Genomic DNA, 19,199 nt, shown 5'->3' on the forward strand with positions numbered 1-19,199 from the left:
TTGCTCATAAACTTCTTAAATATTTATTACGGCCACTCTTAAAACATCAGTTATCTTTATAATCTTTATTACTGGTAAATTTTAGAATTGATTTAGATGAGATATACTCATTTTCTCACAGGAATATATCACAATTACATGGGAACTACTTTTTGCGCAGAAATCCATCAAGCACGTCGGCCGCGGGCGCGTACTAACACAGAATACCCAGAAACTGGACAGTTCGGATATAATGAGAGTGGCGCTCGTGAGAGTATGCCTGGGAAGGCTGCCGGACTACTTCCATGGTTTCCCGGATGTCAACAAGAAGCCCTCCGAAGCCACACGTATGCATCAGTGAGAGGGTAAGTAATCATGATTTCGTTGAAATTTTTGCCATTCGTGTGACTTAAAACATTGTCAAATTAATACACCGACAAGTCATGCGTGTTTTGTAGTGCATTTATTCGTTTGTTGTGGGACTACTTTAGGTGTAGTGATCGCTTCTTGGTGATAAGGCCAAAGCGCGGATGTGCAGAGAAAATTAAAAGTTAATGGTGGTTCGGCCGAACTGACAGAGATCACTGCAACTTCTGAGCAGTAGAGAGGATGGGTCCGTGGGCTACGATGTAGTCATCATCAGTGGTGACGTATCGCTTTAACTTCCGGGTTGCGTGATGGGCTGACCTCAGACCCCCCGAAATAAACAGCCGACATTTCTACTTCTAACACAAACATAAAAGATTCAATGGGGAATAAAATCGAGGACTTCAAGGATTCATGGCTGTGACAGAGTTACAGAGACCTCCTCCTACAGTATGTTTTCAACGTTGGCTCTATAGCCTTTCTCGTTTTAGGTAGTTTGCTATTTTGACGGGTGCTAGCTAGTAAGCCAATCAGCAACTTCAGTTTTTTTTTTCATATCTAAACATCGCTGCTGTGTTATTAGCCGACTGCTGCTCTAATGACTGCTTTTAATGGACATGGTTAACTGTTGGTAGAAAGTATCAATAGTTCGTAAAAACGAGCGGTGTTAGCGCGGAGGCCTGTTGGCGGTGCTGAACCATGCTAACGACTGGTCTGATTTCAGGTCAGTGTTAATTCACGACGTTACAGCATCTGAAATTGATTAAAACTCTCCTAACAAACAAACAAAACCCACTTGTTTGGTGGTTAGTAACATCTTGTATTTTTGTGTCTAATTTTGTGCAGTGTTGACCCCACGCGGGGGTCAATGATGGTGACAGCTCGAAACTCCTCTAGCTGCAAGTTTTGCATCTGGTTCGAATTCTGTGTCTGTGGGTAGATATGAAGTCCAGTGGCTCTTATGTTAACACTAAAGCAGGCACGTTTGTCCAAAAAGTTGGGTCATCTGTGTACTCACCGTTTCCTGGTGACACATGTTTTTGGAATGTGACCAATCATCAGAGGGAGTTGCAGAAACTCATTCAGTTGCAGCATTCAGACTTTTAATGTTCTAGTATTCATACCTGTCAACGCTGGGAAATGTCAGAGAGGGAGATCTTTTTTGGAGGAGCAAAACTTGAATGTGCAACCCACCCTTGACCCCTGTAGAGTGCCATGCATTTTTTTTTCTTTCTTTCTTAATGAATCCTAATTAATTAACCATTCATAATTAATTTCTTTATTTATTGTACAGTATGTAAAACAGTTTTAAAAAAAAAAAAGTCCAGTTGAGGTAAGTGACACTCTTTGCAGCTTTGATTTTTGTAGGTTGAAGCCACTGGCTTGGCAATCTTAGTTGTTTGAATCGGAGAATTGATTTTATTACGTCCGCCAAGGATGTAATAAAATCATTAGCGTTTATTTATTTGTCTGACTGTTAGCAAGATTACGTTTTAAAACTACTGCACGGATTTTCACAAAAGTTTCACCACAGATAGATATTAGAGTAAGGAAGACTCCATTAAATTTTTGAGGTGATCTGGATTACCATCTGGATTCTGGATCAACCACTCCACAAAATTTCATCAAAATCCTGCTGACAGACAGATAAACAAGCAAACACGACCGAAAACATAACCTCCTTGGCGGAGGTAATTATTTTCTTGTCTAATGTCTCCATGCTTGTCCGACAAGTAGGTCATGATGTTGTTGTAGCGGTTGCACTCTGTTATGTTGTTATGACGCCGCCCATTCGCTCCCCTCAGGACGCGAACTCACGATCCTCGTCATGGGAGTCGGGCTCTCTAACCAGAAGGCTAAAACCCAGGGCTCTGGCCTTGTGACCAGAAAATCCTTTTGAGCTGTTGGGAGTGAGGTTTACTAACTACATATGTACAGCGACACCTGCTGGCCTCCATTACACTCACCTCCCTGAACTCACTCCCATCCGTGTACACGGCACCACTGTAGCGGCTGCACTCTGCGTTGTTGTTATGGCCCCGCCCATTTGCTCCCCTCAGGACGCAAACTCACGATCTTCGGCACGGGAGTCGGACTCTCTAACCAGAAGGCTAAAACCCAGGGCTCTGGCCTTGTGACCAGAGAATCCTTTTGAGCTATGGGGAGTGAGGTTTACTAACTACATCTGCACAGCGACACCTACTGGCCTCCGTTGCATTGGCATAGGACCTGATGTTCAGGTTAAGAACTCAGTGGCTCTGTGTCTGCCTCATAATCACTAAATGTGCTTTGATTCAGGCCCCATTTTTTTTAGAGAGCGAGGTTAGAACTGGATAATTGAGGTTGGTGTCATCCAAGATGGTCTGGCTGCAGATAGTATACAATTATAGACTTTTGATTTTGGTGTACCCGTGATTGGTACCCATCCTGATCATCCTGGCCGGGTCCGCATAATCACGGGTACACCGAAATCAAAAGTTTGTAACTGCTTTATTATATGATAAACAAGAAAATTGGGAGTTTGTGAAACATACTAAAACTGAAAAATCAATTTCAAATTTCAACTCTGTTATTACTGTCATACTGCACCAACTGACATTCCATCAATCGACTAGAGATGCCTGTTAAATCCGTGACGAAGAGTCATCAGGCTTGTTTTCTTATAAAGTTCGTCATTCGCCTGTCTAGCTTCCGCGTAAAATCGGTCGAGTACTCCGTCTGTCATAAGTTTCAAAGTTGGGCGCATGTCCCTTTTCAGTGACGTACTTGCGAAACAGGTTGGCTGCTGACTGTGTATTTCTGCAGGTGTTCTTCGCATCTTTTTCATGTAAAATTTGATTTAAATCTGCGTCACTAACAGACACAGACCTGTCTTCTGCCATCTTGTCAACAAACTAACAGCCAAAGTAGGCGTTGTATCGTGTTATCTGATTGGTCGTTATCGATAGAAGCCATCGCTCGATTAGCTAGCACTACACTGCATGCGAGGCTACTCGACTCCACCAGCGGTCAACTCAGCATGTGATACAGCTCAGAAAGTGGCAAATGGGCCAATCAGAAGTTGGCAAAATCCCATACCATATAATAATGGAGAAAGTGGACTTCTACTCGAGCTACACCTCTACTAGAACTAGACCTAAAATGGGTCATTACAGTTAGGGATTGGAGATACACATCAATAGGTTTGAAATGCGTCACCTCCACTTGAGCATAACTTGACCTCTATAATTGCAATGAGGAAATAGCTGTGCCAAAACCCCAGACACCAGATTGCAAGTATTTTTTGTTTGAATCAGTGGGGTTAGGATTCATATTTTCTTGATGAAAATCTGACATTTGTTGTGCTTGCGTGTTTTCTTGCTGAAGAAAAATAGAGGTCATGTTTCCAGTTCAGAGTGGAGCACCATTTTCTAAACTGTCTGCTGCCAGACACTTCTGTGGTCTGCCTGCGCATACTTCGCCTTGTCTGAGGCTTTATGATTGTTGGCAGAACAGGTTTTTGGTACCATACTAGACTGAAGAGCAATTCAGACTGGAAAGAAGGAGAACCCCAAAATCCTGTCTATTCAACCTGTTTCATGAAATACTTGTGGACTTGCCATGAGTTCCTACTTCCATCTAGCCTAAGTTTGTATGTCTTTTAAATTTGATATCATTGCATCACTTTCCCTGCTCTACAGTGAACAGAGTAGCACCATATGCTGCAGTTTATGGCTGACTACAGTATGAACACAAATCCACTGGGTGTTTCCCTATTTTAAGGAACGTGCATTAGCCCCTTAATGCCTGACCTGAGATATGTTTGTATGGGAAATATGTTCTTTTGGATTTGATAGAGATGTCTTTCTGACTTCTTATCATTCCATTGTTTGCTAATTATCTATAGTCATGATTAAGTCTCTAGGCGTTTTTCTACTATATGGAATACAAAAATTAACAGCCTGCAAGTTGATTGTTTTGCCAGGGTGTCAACATCATTATTATTTTCTATTTCAACTTGACAAGAACCTAAAACAAGCAGAGCATATTGACCATCCAGGCTGTATTGAATGTTTTGGGTAGGATTTCCTGCTCTCATCCAGGCCTCCCTAATCAAATATTGTTTAATGACAATAAACTATTTGAACAAAATCACCACATTGCTCTCCTTTGCCTGTCGAGTCTAATGGTAAGTAAGCAAATTCAAATTTGGTTTTGTGGAGTGTGACCTGCAATATTTTCGTAAACTGACCCTACACACGGTGGGCAGTGATGGCGGTAACGCGTTACTCTAATCTGACCACTTTTTTTTAGTAACGAGTAATCTAACACGTTAATCTTTCCAAATCAGTAATCAGATTAAAGTTACTTCTCCAAGTCACTGTGCGTTACTATTATTTTTGCATTGTGGGTCGATAGCAGCATTAAACTTGGTCCGTGGGCAGGTGGTCGGGGTTCGACTGAACTGCCCACTTTAAGCGAGCTGTGAGCTTTTCATCCATGGTTTTCTGCAACAGCTACAACGACTCCTCACCTCTTAAAGCACGGTGACAATAGCACACCTGCACTGAGCTTTACAGACATTTTTATGCTTTTTTTCTCCTTTATTTAGAATTCTGAGCTGAGCCGCTCCGTATCTGCTCGTTAAAAACTGCTGATCCTCCGCGACACGTCAACAACTAACTCTATTTGCCACTCAAATGCACCTAAACTCCCTTTCTGAGGACCACATGATGTGAAAACGCAATAAAACTTTACCTGTAAATCTGGTCATGTTTTCTGCATAAATAAATGTTATCCATTCTTTGTGCTCAAATGCCAAAGCAGGGGGGTATCCAGATGGAATGGGGGCATGGGGCAAGGATGTGCCCCCTCCAACACACACACACACACACACACACACACACACACACACACACACACACACACACACACACACACACACACACACACACACAACACCCCTAGATTAAAGGTCCAGTTTTGAAGCCTTTTTTACTACAACTACTAATACTACTTATAATAATAATAATAATAATAATAATTTTGACAAGTAAATTGTTTAGAGAGAATTAAGTGTTTGAAAAATGTTAGAAAGAATTTAATAGTTACATTTATATACAACCTCTAATGTAAACCCGAGACTCTCATTTGGGATGCCCATTTCAAAGTTAGTGAAAATCTGATCTTGTTATTATGGGTGCAAGAATATATACTGTGTTTATTAAAGTGGGCAGTGCTTAGTGATGCTTCATGCTAGTGTACATCATTAAACCTGATCATTCTTTATTTTGAACTTGCCTGAGGTACACTCAGTTATAGTACCCAGTTCAAATTAGGCCAAAATATGATAATTATGTTGTAGTTATGATGGGCACAAGGAACTGACTGTTGTATGTACTACTGACGGAGCACATTTGTATACCCCCAATTGACTGATTTTTTTTTTACAAGGTGCGACTTTTAGGCTTGGGCTGGAATACAGATACTAATTTCAGATTTGCGTAAGAATTGATCCAAAAATAAATATATAAATACATAATTGAAAAGTTTTTTTTTAATGTTTTTATAAAAAAAAAAGAAAAATGACAATAACCTGTTCTAAAATGTATACCCCATAGTTTCATTTGTGCATGTGGATTATTGACAACATTTGTCACTGTCAGTGCTTTCAATAAGCTTAAAGGAATCCGTTAAAAATACAGCACACACACAAGAAAGGGCAATTCACTTAAAACTATAATGGTTTTGTTCTTTGACATATCTAGAAATTTACTCTAGTAATTCATCTTAAAGACAGTTTGCTAATTATGCAAGTTACTTCTTGTTGTCACCTTTTTGACATAGATGTTATTGTTGTGTGACATTTAGGAGTCGTTTACAGTGCATCCAGAAAGTATTCACAGCGCTTTACTTTTTCTACATTTTGTTATGTTACAGCCTTGTTCCAAAATGGAGTAAATTAATTAAGGCAGCAGGTGAAAAAACTAAGAAATCATATGTGCATAACTATTCACACCCTTTGTTGATGCACCTTTGGCAGCAATTACAGCTTCAAGTTTTCTTGAATGATGCCACAAGCTTGGTGCACCTATCTTTGGGTAGTTTTGCCCATTTGTCTTTGCAGCACTTCTCAAGCTCCATCAGGTTTATTGGGGAGCGTCAGTGCAAAGCCATTTTCAGATCTCTCCAGAGATGTTCAATCGGATTCATGTCTGGGCTCTGACTGGGCCACTCAAGGACATTCACAGAGTTGTTCTGAAGCCACTCCTTTGATATCTTGGCTGTGTGCTTAGGGTCATTGTCCTGCTGAAAGATGACCCATCGCCCCAGTCTGAGGTCAGGAGCGCTTTGGACCAGGTTTTCATCCAGGATGTCTCTGTACATTGCTGCCTTTATCTTTCCTTCAATCCTGACTAGTCTCCCAGTTCCTGCCACTGTCAAACATCCCCACAGCATGATGCTGCCACCACCATGCTTCACTGTAGCTGGTGCCTGGTTCCTCCAAACATGACTCCTGGCATTCATGCCAAAAATTTCAATCTTTGCCTCATCAGACCAGAGAATTTTGTTTCTCATGGTCTCAGAGTCCTTCAGGTGCCTTTTGGCAAACTCCAGGTGGGCTGCCATGTGCCTTTTTCTAGGGAGTGGCTTTCGTCTGGCCACTCTACCATACAGGCCTGATTGGTGGATTGCTGCAGACATAGTTGTACTTCTGGATGGTTCTGTCTCCACAGAGGAATGCTGGAGCTCTGACAGAGTGACCATCGGGTTCTTGGTCACCTCCCTGACTAAGGTCCTTCTCCCCTGATCACTCAGTTGAGACGGGCAGCCAGCTCTAGGAAAAATCCTAGTGGATCTGAACTTCTTCCATTTACAGATGATGGAAGCCACTGTGCTCACTGGGACCTTCAAAGCAGCAAAAATGTTTCTGTACCCTTCTCCAGATTTGTGCCTTGAGACAATCCTGTCAGAGGTTTACAGCCAGCTCCTTTAACTTCATGCTTGGTTTGTGCTCTGACATGCCCTGTCAACCATGGGACCTTATATCTAGGCAGGTGTGTTCCTTTCCCAGCCATGTCCAGTCATCTGAATTTACCCCAGGTGGACTCCAGTTAAGCTGTAGAAACATCTGAAGGATGATCACTGGCAACAGGATGCACCTGAACACAGTTTTGAGCTTCATGCCAAAGGCTGTGAATACTTATGTACATGTAATTTATTCTTATTTGTTTTTATATATATTTAATAAATTTGCAAAAATCTAAAAAAGAAAAAAAGAAAAAAAAAAGACATCCTTTATCCCATTTTCATTTTGGGATATTGTGTGCAGAATTTATTGGGTAAAAAATGTATTTCATCTATTTTGGAGTAAGGCTGTAACACAGAGGTATTTAATTCATTCCAGAAAGAGCCGAGAGGGTGCAGTTTTCTTTGCAACCACCATCTCCACCAGGTGATTTCAGTGATTAACTGATTCCATCTCCTCACACACTGTCAGAATTCTGACTAGCCTCCTCTGTTGGCTGGTGGATGTAATATGCGCCCTACTTCAGTATGATTCCACATGTTCCTCAGTCTTTGATTGTCTTGTGTTTGTTTTGTAGCTCCATCCCTAGATTTGGATTGTGCTCCTTAGCCATGTCGTCACGTGTGTTGCTGCGGCAACAGCTGATGCGAGAACAGGCCCAGGAGCAAGAGAAACGTGAGGCCCAGCAACAGGCCTCTGCCTCTCAGCTCAGGTCATCTCACTCCACTCCAGCCATCTCTGTCACACTGCCTCCCAATGCTGCCCACCCACCCTCTGCACAGGTTCCAGTGGAAGTCTTGAAAGTAAGGCTGTTGTCCCAAAACACTCTTACGTGATGTCACCATTTGGATATATTGGGGCTTGGTCATATGGACAGAAGTTCATATTAGCATTTTCAGCTCACTGTATAGAATTGGAATAATATCTCAGTTAATATCATTTAAGGATAATATTTAATCCTCAATGGTTTTTCTCAACCGTGCAATTGGGGACATGCACCAGCTGGGTGACTGCCCCGTTGTTACGTAATTGAGGGTTTTCCAAGAATACAGGCCTTCAGTTCAAAAGAGAAACATTCTGGTCATATATCAGCCCTCTGATGCCTTTATTTATTTATTCACATTGTTATTTATTCAGGAGTCAGCCAGACATCGATTAGAAAGCTTTCCGTATTTGTTTCAGGCATGTGAGAATTGTGCATTTTTGCATATTTACACATTTTTTTAATTTCTGCCAAATTGTTTTGCGTGAGGTATAAATCAGTCTGTTTTGAAGGCACACTTTAGATAGATAGATAGCTTACCAGCAGCTTACACATTAGACAAGACACACACATTACACCAGACACACAAATAAGATTAAGTAAATAAAAGAAAATAGACTACTCAATAAAAATCACTAACTAAAAATAAAAATAGAATTTTGTGTGCGAATACAGAATCCAGTCTCACAGAATATGACAGAGGAGTAAATGTAGTGTAGTAATGCAGTAATGAAGAGGTAGTGCAGATGTAAACAGTACACAATGTAAACAGTGTAGGTTGTGCAAAGAAGTAAACAGTGTAAACATTGTTGGTAGTGCAAAGGAAAAAAGCAATAAACGGTCTAATCAGATGTATCACAGGATTATTTTTTGCTGTGTTGGGAAGAGTTAAACAGTCTGATGGCCTGAGGGACAAAAGACTTCCTAAATCTGTCCGTGTGGCAGGACTGGGACAACAGTCTGCCACTGAATGAGCTCCTCTGCCTGATGATGGCGCTGTGCAGAGGGTGCTCAACATTGTCCATGATGGCCAGCAGTTTTAGAAAACATTAAAAATATTTTACGACAATCACTAAGAATTGATGGTTCGGACATGTGCAGAGGAGGGACCCAGGGTATATAGGGAGAAGAATGCTGAGGATGGAGCCACCAGGCAGGAGGAGAAGAGGGAGGCCAAAGAGGAGGCTTATAGATGTGCTGAGGGAGGACACGCAGGTGATTGATGTGACAGAGGAAGATATAGAGGACAGGGCGAGATGGAAATGATTGATCTGCTGTGGCAACCCCTAATGGGAGCAGCTGAAAGAAAAAGAAGATATGCTTATATACTATTACCATAAATGGGCGCAAATTGCACAAAGCCATGAAACTTAAAAAAAAATTCTTGCTTTGTAATGGCGCCAAACAAAATGAGTCAAAATCTGCAGAAAGACATAATAGAAAAGGGACAAAACTGGTGATTTGGATGCCAAGAGGTGCAGGTGAGTTGCTCTCTGCTTCTTTCTTCAGTTTAATGTTTAAAGGACATGTCGCACGTTATTTAACGTCCCGGTTAGCAACACAACAAAGTATTCCTGATTGTAAGTCTATCCATGCACATGCCATAATAATTAGTCATCACTGACAGACCCCCCCCAACCAGGGACCTGTTGACTCCCAGCTATTTTAAGCATTTTTCTTCATTTGCCTCTCGTATGCCTGTGTTTCATGTATTGGTCTCAGCATCTTTTCTTCACACAGACTGTCAAAATCAAATAATAATGTCATTGATATGAAATGTTGTTAATGGAGTATTTTTGAAGTATGCACACCTTTGCAGCAGCGCACACATCTGAAATGTTAAAGTATAATTAAATTATACTGTGGTCTTAATGGCACTACATAACATGACATGGTGTCATATTGGTGATAACTTTAATACCGGTGTGGTGTACAATTCTTTCCCTATATTTTCTTTTCCTACCGCTCAGATTGATGCCAAGTGTGCATACACAAGTGCAAATTCATTTCGTGACAATGGGAGCATGAAATGTGGGGTGACTGGGGGGGGGGAATACGGTTAGGGAAAGGGAAAGAGGTAGGATTAGAAATAGTAAAAAAAAGAAAAAAAAAAGTGCTTTTGCAAAATGCGTATTGGGGAAAGAAAAATACGGCGGACAGGAAAGTATGTGACACCGGTATATTGCTCAGCTCTATCTGATACTTGGATTTAGCAGAGCACAGGTATTTAACATCTCTTGAAATGATCAGGTGCAGACCCACTTGGAGAATCCCACAAAGTACCACATCCAGCAGGCACAGAGGCAGCAGGTGAAGCAGTATCTCTCCACAACTCTAGGCAACAAGGCCATTCCTCCAACCATCTGTGTGTCCCCTCTGCCACAGTCCAGTTCTGCGCCCGAGGTCGCACCTACTGCTAGCAGTGTTCCAAACAGCCCTATGGCTCTACTGAACATCGGATCCAACAAAGAGGAAGTATGACAATTTCCTGATGTGTGTGTCAGTGCTTTAAATACTTGATCATGTGGAAGAGTTTGTTGTTACAGCAGATTCCACAATATTTCAACTTTCAGCTTACTTTCTGTACCCTTTTTGTGAAGTTCAGTGCCTTGTCTTCTTCTTCGTTCTTGCTTAATTATTTTGTGCTTGTCCACTGTGGTGATGCATGGCATTTTTCATCATGCTTCTGCTGGCCTTGTGTCAGCCTGTCTGTGGTCACAGTGCAATGATAAATTCTGCATACAGTGGTAGCATCACATTGACACACATCAATATGTTTGAATGCACCTGATTTAAAACTTTTAAATTGTATTTTGTGTTGGTATTCATTCACTAGCATTTACAGAGTATATTTATATTTTTACATCAAGTATGTTTATCTGTGCTAACAGACAATGTTGATGACTTACAGTTGTGGGCGTAGGTTTATATGCACCTTGGCTAAAGATGATCAGACTGCTATACAGCACGTTTTGTTTTTCAGAAATGTGTGATAAGTCAGTTATCTATTAATATAAAAGGAAATGTATGTATGTGGCACGGTTTGTGCTTGCAACGCACAGCCACAATACGTAATTAAGCAGTCAACACCAAACTTGGTATGGTGACTGGGGGCACTAAGGGGGAGGTCACTGGGGCCCTTAGGTTGAAAACGTACATACAAGCGCACACGCACAGTCAGATTTATATATTAGATCACGACCTCCTACGCTATGCACAGCCATAGTAATAATTAAGCAATCAACACCAAACTTGGTATGGTGATTGGGGACACCAAGGGGGAGGTCACTGGGGCCCTTAGGTTGAAAACGTATGTACACACACACACGCACGGTCAGCCTTATATATTAAATCATGACCCACTCACTGGAACCCTTATTTTCGCAGTTGACGTGGTACTCAGGTCAGGTTGCAAGCATCGCACTTTACTTACTACATAGTAGCGCCTGACTAAGGTACACTTCAGTTACAATCTGAACTGGCCAGCACACGCCACGTATGAGTCAAGACATGTTTTTTCAATTAAAATGTACCTGCTGTGTACAGCATGCCAGACCATTGCACTGATATGACATGCTGTCATCTTTTTATCATCATTCACTTGAGTCTCATGAATGTCACAAATTGCTCTATAAAAAGTAATGACAACATACACACAATGCAATGAAACTTGCTACACCTTAACTAAAGTGACATGAAATATACAATGAAATGGCTAACATTCTTCTGTTACCTGTGCATAGAACGGGTAACTCAGCTAGTCTAATATATAAAGCTGAGCACGTGCATGTGTGTTCACTATGCACAGCCACAGTAATTAAGCAATCAACACCAATGACGTGAACGGGCCAGCATGAGTGAGTTAATGCACATGGTTTTTTTTTCCATTTAAACTGTACCTGCTGTGTACAGCATGTCAGAGCATTGCAGTGATATGACATGCCATCACCTTTTTATCATCATTTACGTGAGTCTCATGAATGTCACAAATTGCTCTGAAAATTAATGCTGACAACATACACAATGCAATGCAACTTACTACACTTTAACTAAAGTGATATGAAATATACAGTGACATGGCTAAAATTAATCTCTATTACACGTATGTAGAACAGGTAACTCAGCCCGTGATGTCTATTTCTATCTGAAGTTATATGAGGATAATAGTAACAAGATGGATTTATTTCTATTTTGTGAATTCACTGTCAGCATTTCACTGTCCCAGCAGTTAGCATTCATCAAGATGAGTGCCTCTTTAAACAGAAATTGATGAAATTATTTGTTAAAAACTTCTGAATGACTTATATAATTTAGCATTAATTGGGGAAATTTTGTCTGTATTTCACACGGAAAGGCCACAGGTGGGAATCGGACCCATGACTTGCTGTGAGGTAACGGTGCTAACCACTAATCCACCGTGCTGCCCAATTAATTATACACCATATCAAGCATGAGAGCATACAGACTTGACATCAAGTGAGGAGTGAAACCAAAATTACCGTAACTACCAGAATTAACAAACTTTTGTGCAATAGGTCAAAAAACCTCATAACAGTAGTGAAGGAAAACTCAGATATATCTTGTAGCTTTGTGGTGGCCAAGTGGAGCAGGGGTGGTGGCCAAGTGGTTAATTTGCTTGGTTTCAGTGCAGAAGGTTCCGGGTTCAAATCCCACCCCTGCCACATTTCTCCATGTAATATGGAGTTGCGTCAGGAAGGGCATCCGGCGTAAAACCTCTGCCAATTCAACATGCAGATTTACCTTGGATTTGCTGTGCTGACCCCGAGTGCGAAACAAGGGAGCAGCCGAAGGGACTTACTTTTACTATTTGGTAATGGCCCTGTGACAGACTGACATCCTGTCCAGGGTTTACCTCGCCTCACTCACGCCCTGTGAATGCTGGGATAGGCTCCAGCCCCCTGCAACCCGATATTGGATAAGCCGTTGAAGGTGTGTGTGTATTTGGAAATGATTCACATACTTTTAACTGACAACACACACATTGTTTGATGAAATAAAATATGTGCAGTCTTGTAAAACTGAGTTTTAAAGTTTTTAAACAAGGTGTATGTTAAGTTGTGTCGACAGCTGCATACCCATTTGATGTTTAGAAATTTACTTTGTATCACTGGGCTTTTCTCTCCTTTGTTTTTTCAGATAGATGATGTGATTGATGACATCATCAGTCTTGAGTCCAGTTTTAATGATGACATCATTACATTAATTGACTCAGGACTTCAGCTGCCTAACACGGTATGAGAAATGATTAGGAATGTTTTAATCTCAAAAGTTTCTTTTATATTTATTTTTTAAAAACATCCATTTGTAAGCTTTTGTGCTGCTGTAATCCACTGTTTTAAATCTACCAAAAGAGGTTTCATTATTTGTGTGTGAGCGGATGGTCTCTCTTTTCCATGTGGAATTCTGAAGCTGGCTATCACGTTTCTGTCAGAGTAAATATACACTTTTAGCAGTATGATAGTATTTGTCACAAAAGCGTTGGCTCCATGAGGACAGAAGATTTGGAGATGCACGGCTGTAACAGCAGTGGTCACAGTGCATTGTGATCATGTAAATGATTCTGTAAAAGCTGCAAGGTTAGCAGTCAGTTTGTGTAATAGTAGATTCTTAAAATTTAACCACCAAACAACAAATGAGGATGAAGGTGATGTTGGAGCAAAACAAATATGAGGTAACATTTTTTGGATTTGAGATGGCATTTTGGCTCTTACTGAATTCTTAACTGTGTAAAATAGAAGATATTGATTGGCCGAACTTTCTGCTTAACTGCTCTTTTTAACAAAAAATAAAACTTTTGACACTGAATGTCAACGAAAAAAAACTTGTTTGTAGATGATGTAGAGGTTTGCGAACCATTGTGTTCTAGCCTCCATCTCTTTGGCACTTGGTGATGTTTAGCTCTTTTTTTTTATGCCACCACTTTTTAGCTTGTTTTAATTCAAGATACTTGTTGCTCAAAACAATAATATTTAAGGTACTTACTTCTATGTGTAGTGCAGTAAGTTTTGAATTAGACTTACTTTTTTGTTTGTTTGTTTAAGCTCCCAGGTAATATGTTGGATGTTTACCATAGCCCTGGATTGACGGCGCAGACTCTTACGGTTAGCAACTCCTGCCCTGCGGATCTTCCAAAAATAAAAAGGGAAATCACTGGTAGAGCATAATGCTTTCTATATGTGCAGTTTTGTTTTTTCTTGATTTGTGTTTGGCTGATAAACGCAGTAAGAATTTCTCTTTCAGAAGCAGATGCTAAAGCTCTGTTGAAAGAAAGACAGAAGAAGGACAACCATAACCTCAGTATGTTGACTTTTATTTGAGAGCATTTAAAATCCTTTTTTTTTTTTTTTTAATTTACCTGGATTGATAAAAATTAATAAATGTGGTGCTGCTAACCATAAGTGGAATTCACAGCAGGGCTAAGTATTTTTGCCCATTTAAACTCCTTGATCATCCATGTGTTAGGAGTAGCTTGACCACTGATTAATTTGCATGTCCGCACATTTGAAATGTGGCGGTAAAGTAATTTCTCCCTCTTTGCCCAATCATTTGTGCTCACCTGCAGTTGAAAGGAGGAGGAGATTCAATATCAATGATCGTATAAAGGAGCTAGGAATGCTCATCCCAAAATCAAGTGACCCGTAAGTGCCGTCTGTTCCTTCAGAATAATCATTTTCATTTGCTGAAGAACTAAGTTGATAAATTACAGTTTTATTTGAATTGTCTGAACAATGTCGCCTTGTTGTTTGTTCACTGCCGTTGACAGTGAAATGCGCTGGAATAAGGGCACTATTCTAAAAGCCTCTGTAGATTACATCAGGAAGTTACAGAAAGAGCAACAGCGAACCAAGGAGATTGAGACGCGGCAGAAAAAGCTGGAACGAGCAAACCACACTCTTATGTTACGCATCCAGGTCAGTAGAAGCTGCTCACATTCAACATAGTAACTAATCGATGAAAAATGATGCAAATTGAAATTATTTGTGATTTCTTGTAAAAATTGCTAAATTGTTGAAACCACAGTTTCACCTCAATGTAAAATTAAGCAGCGTTCCACAAGCAGATGATTTCCATTAATGTTACGCTGTACATCGGTGTAATCGACCATTCACAGTTAGACTGTTCCTGTTAACCTTTTCCCCCAACTATGTGAGTCCGGTGATGACTGCACCTTTCAACTGTGCCAATCAATGGTAGGACATTACAGGTGCCTCTAAAAAAAATTAAAATATCATACAAAAGTTTAATTTTTTGTCAGATATTTCATAGAATGAAAACTACATATTCTAGTTTCAGTTCATTCATTTTTTTAATCTTAATTTTGATAATTATGATTTATAGCCCAAAATAAATAAATAAAATTTAGAAAATGCATATCGCAAAATATTAGAATATTTCAGCTGATCAGTTAAAAGAAAAAAAAGGATTTATAATACAGAATGTCTAATTTTTAAAAAGTATGTTAATTTATGCACTCAGTACTTGGTTGTGGCTCCTTTTGAATTAAATGCTGCAAGAGTGTAGTGTGGTGTGGAGGCGATCAGCCTGTGGCACTGCTGAGGTGTTCTGGAAGTCCAGTTTGCTTTGATAACAGCCTTCAGGAATCTTGCTCTTGACAATACCCCAAAGAGAATCTATGAGGGATTGTCTACGGGGACAGTCAAGTACAATAACACCATGGTCAGCAAATCAGGTACTAGTAGTAGTAGTAGTTTTGGCACTGTCAGCAGGTGCCAAGTCCTACTGGAAAGGAAATCAGTATCTCCATAAGGCTTATCAGCAGATGGAAGCATGAAGTGCCCTAAAACCTCCTGGTAGATGGGTGGGTTGATGTTGGACATGATAAAACACAGTGGACCAACATGAGCAGATGACATGATCAAATCATCACAGACTGCGGAAACGTCACACTGAACTTCAAGCAGCTCGGATTCTGTGCCTCTCTACTTCTTCTCCAGACTCTGGGGCTTTGATTTACAAATGAAATGGTAAATTTGCTTTCATCTGAAAAGAGGACTTTGGACTAGTGATCAACAGTCCAGTTCTTTTTCTCCTTAGCCCAAGAAATGTGTTTCTGACATTGTCTGTGGTTCAGGAGTGGCTTTGCACCAGGAATACAACACATGTTGCCCATTTTCTGGACATGTGTGTGCATGTTGGCCTTTGATGACTCTCCTGCACGACACAGGTCGTGTAAGTGCATGAATCAAAGTCATGCATGTATCAGTGCACCTTTAGTCCCCTCCTTCTGAAGCTCCCCCAAGTTCTGGAATCAGCTTTGCCTGACAATCTTCTCAAGGCTGTGGTCATCCCTGTTGCTTCTGCATCTTTTCTGACCCCTCCAGTCAACTTTGCATGACTGTGCTTTGATCCAGAACTCTGTGAACAGCCAGAGCTTTCATCAGTGACCTTCTGTGGCTTAACCTTCCTGTGGACAGTGCTCATGAGTGACTTCTGGACAACTGTCAAGTCAGTAGTCTTCCCCATTATTGTAGTTGTGTGTGTGGAACCAATTTTGAGAGATTCATGGTGTTCGTACTGCGTAAATAGTGATTTGAAATAAAATATTCTAGTATTTTATGATATGCATTTTCTGTGTTTTGGAGCATGAGGCTGTAATTATCAAAATTTAAAAAAAAATGCCTGACATCTTAGTTTTCATATATTGAAACTAAAATATGTACAAATTTTTCTGAAATACCTGACAAAAATATTGAACTTTTCCACGATATTCTAATTTTTGAGATGCACTTGTCTAAACATTTTTTTCTTCAATCAGCCCTTCACTCCATAAAATGAAGAGCATCATTAGTGAAAAATTAGTTTTAAATAGTTGCTTCATAGCTAGATTCTATGTTAAAACATCTCACTAACTTTATTTTCTATCTTTTTATGTCTCATGAAGAGGAAAAGCTGTGTGCAAGATTTTTATTTTCCAGGTTTTTTTAAAGTTATTTTGCAAAATTATTGTACAGTTTAAGGCTGTTATTTATTGGCCATCAGAAAATAATCTATAAAAAAATTAATTGGAAAAGTAAGCAATATATTAACTGATATATATTATATATGATATTAAAATATATATATTAACTGAATAAATTCTAAAAAGAGACCCAGCCGATGGGGACCTTAGTTCAGAAATCACCCAAGGCTCAGTAAACATGATGCAAAATGCAATGGATCAGAACATATCTTGGGTGACTGGGGGATATATGTACACACTGACTTGCTGCCTATTAAACTGCGGAGATTTAAAAAAAAAAAAGAGCAGCAGGTCTGTCATGATACTGACTCTTAATGAATTCATCAACTATAAAGGAAACTTGCATGATGGAGAAATTCTTTGATTGGCAAATTACACACAGAAATAAGAGTACTCAGAGGCCACAGTGATGCCATACCCACCTTTCAAAATATCTGGTGTGCAGAGAAGCTGTGAAATGGGCTTTTAAACAGTCCAATTCACTAACAATAAAATATCTGAGCTTGTCCATAAAATTGCCATTTTAGAAAATATAATCATGCGGCTGAAAAACTTGACCTTGCCCTCTGACATTGATCATTGGCCAATTGTAACCAACACCAAATCACTTATTCCCATCCATAGGCCCAGTATACCTGTCAAGTCTAATCACAATCAAATAATTTATTGCTAAAATACATACAAATGTAGTTAGAAGGCAAGCACGTGAAAATGCCTTCAGCGGTATTGTTAGTAGTACTTGGAAACGATTCAGAGTGCACCATCTAAATGTGCGACAATGTGTTGTCAGGAACTGGAAATGCAGGCACGGCTTCATGGCCTGTCCACCCCCTCTACCACCACTACCAACATTTCGTCTGGCCTGAACTCCAACACCTCTCTGCTCCAGCAGCACCCAGCTGCTCAGCATGTCCAGTCTTCATCTCTCAATGCAGCTGGAGCGTCTGCCCAGAACCTGCTTAATCTGAGAGCAACACCTGCTGGACAGTCTGTGCCAGCTTCCTTTCTGTCCCCACCTTCCTCAGACTCCCCTGCAGGTGTCACTATCTGCAGCCCTCTGGACCTGGGCAGCCTGAGCTTTGCAGAGCTGGAAGACACGTCAGCCTCAGCACTCTACCCTGACGTGGGCTTGGGAGACATTCTCATGGATGAGGGATGTGCGCTGTCTCCAGAGATGGATGCCAAGCCTTTGTTTTCTCCTCTGTCACCCGGTGCCTCTAAAACGAGCAGTCGCAGGAGCAGCCTTGAAATGGATGAGGACCTGTGATAAATCCCAGGAGCAGTCGCACACCCACAGATGATGCATTGATCCCATGGTGTCAGGAGTTTCAGGGAGGTCCTCACCTAACAAGAATCTATTTATACAGATCTATTATATAGAACCGAACTCAGAAAAGCAAAGGAGGTGAAAATTAGAATCAATACGTACAAGCACTGAAACACAAGAAACCAAGTTTTAAACATTCTTGCCATACAGACTGGTTATTCTTGTGTGGTTTTTACATGCAATCTTTTTATTAAATGATTGTTGCTTATTAAGACATGAACCCTGACAATAAGAAATTCATATTTGTAAGATTTTCTTCAGATTTTTTAAAAGAGAATTTTAAAAAAATAGATTTATTTTTATTTGTGCGGAATGACGTGAGGTTTGTTGTTCATGAAAACGACTGGCATGACAAGCTGATGAAGGGACGACAAACTAAATATAATCAGGTATATTAATATTTGGACTTGCTTTGATTAACTTTTTCATCCCCCACTAGTTGGAAGGCCTGAAAATGGATACATAGCTGTTCTCCATCCGTCTGTACTTGTGTACATCACTCACAATTACTTTTGCACATAATTTAAACAGAATTTATTTGATTTTCAGTCATATTTGAACTGCACATCCTTAATGATAAGTGTATGTCAGACAGGTTGGAGTTTGTCTGAGTTTTGCAAAGATCCTCTAAAGACCACCCAGTTTACTGAACAGAGGTTTTGTTTTTGTTGTGTTTTTGGTCAGTAGTCGCTGGCTCTCCTGTCGTAACCAATTGCCCACAAAAAAAGGAAGAAAGTCAGTATTGTGGTAACAG

At 40.3% G+C, this 19,199-nt stretch overlaps 1 protein-coding gene across 1 annotated transcript; it reads left to right on the forward strand.

Moving 5' to 3' along the window:
* The first annotated feature begins 574 nt into the window (after positions 1–574).
* tfe3b (transcription factor binding to IGHM enhancer 3b) lies at positions 575–18,558 on the forward strand. The gene is made up of 9 exons (XM_034167285.1): positions 575–795; positions 7,932–8,157; positions 10,368–10,592; positions 13,275–13,370; positions 14,180–14,291; positions 14,379–14,435; positions 14,701–14,776; positions 14,902–15,049; positions 17,909–18,558. The coding sequence occupies exons 2-9, from the start codon at positions 7,966–7,968 to the stop codon at positions 18,383–18,385; spliced, it is 1,383 nt and encodes a 460-aa protein (XP_034023176.1). The 5' UTR covers positions 575–795; positions 7,932–7,965; the 3' UTR covers positions 18,386–18,558.
* Positions 18,559–19,199: the final 641 nt, after the last annotated feature.

This window comes from Thalassophryne amazonica, chromosome 3, assembly GCF_902500255.1.
Source record: "Thalassophryne amazonica chromosome 3, fThaAma1.1, whole genome shotgun sequence".
Lineage (NCBI taxonomy): Eukaryota > Metazoa > Chordata > Actinopteri > Batrachoidiformes > Batrachoididae > Thalassophryne > Thalassophryne amazonica.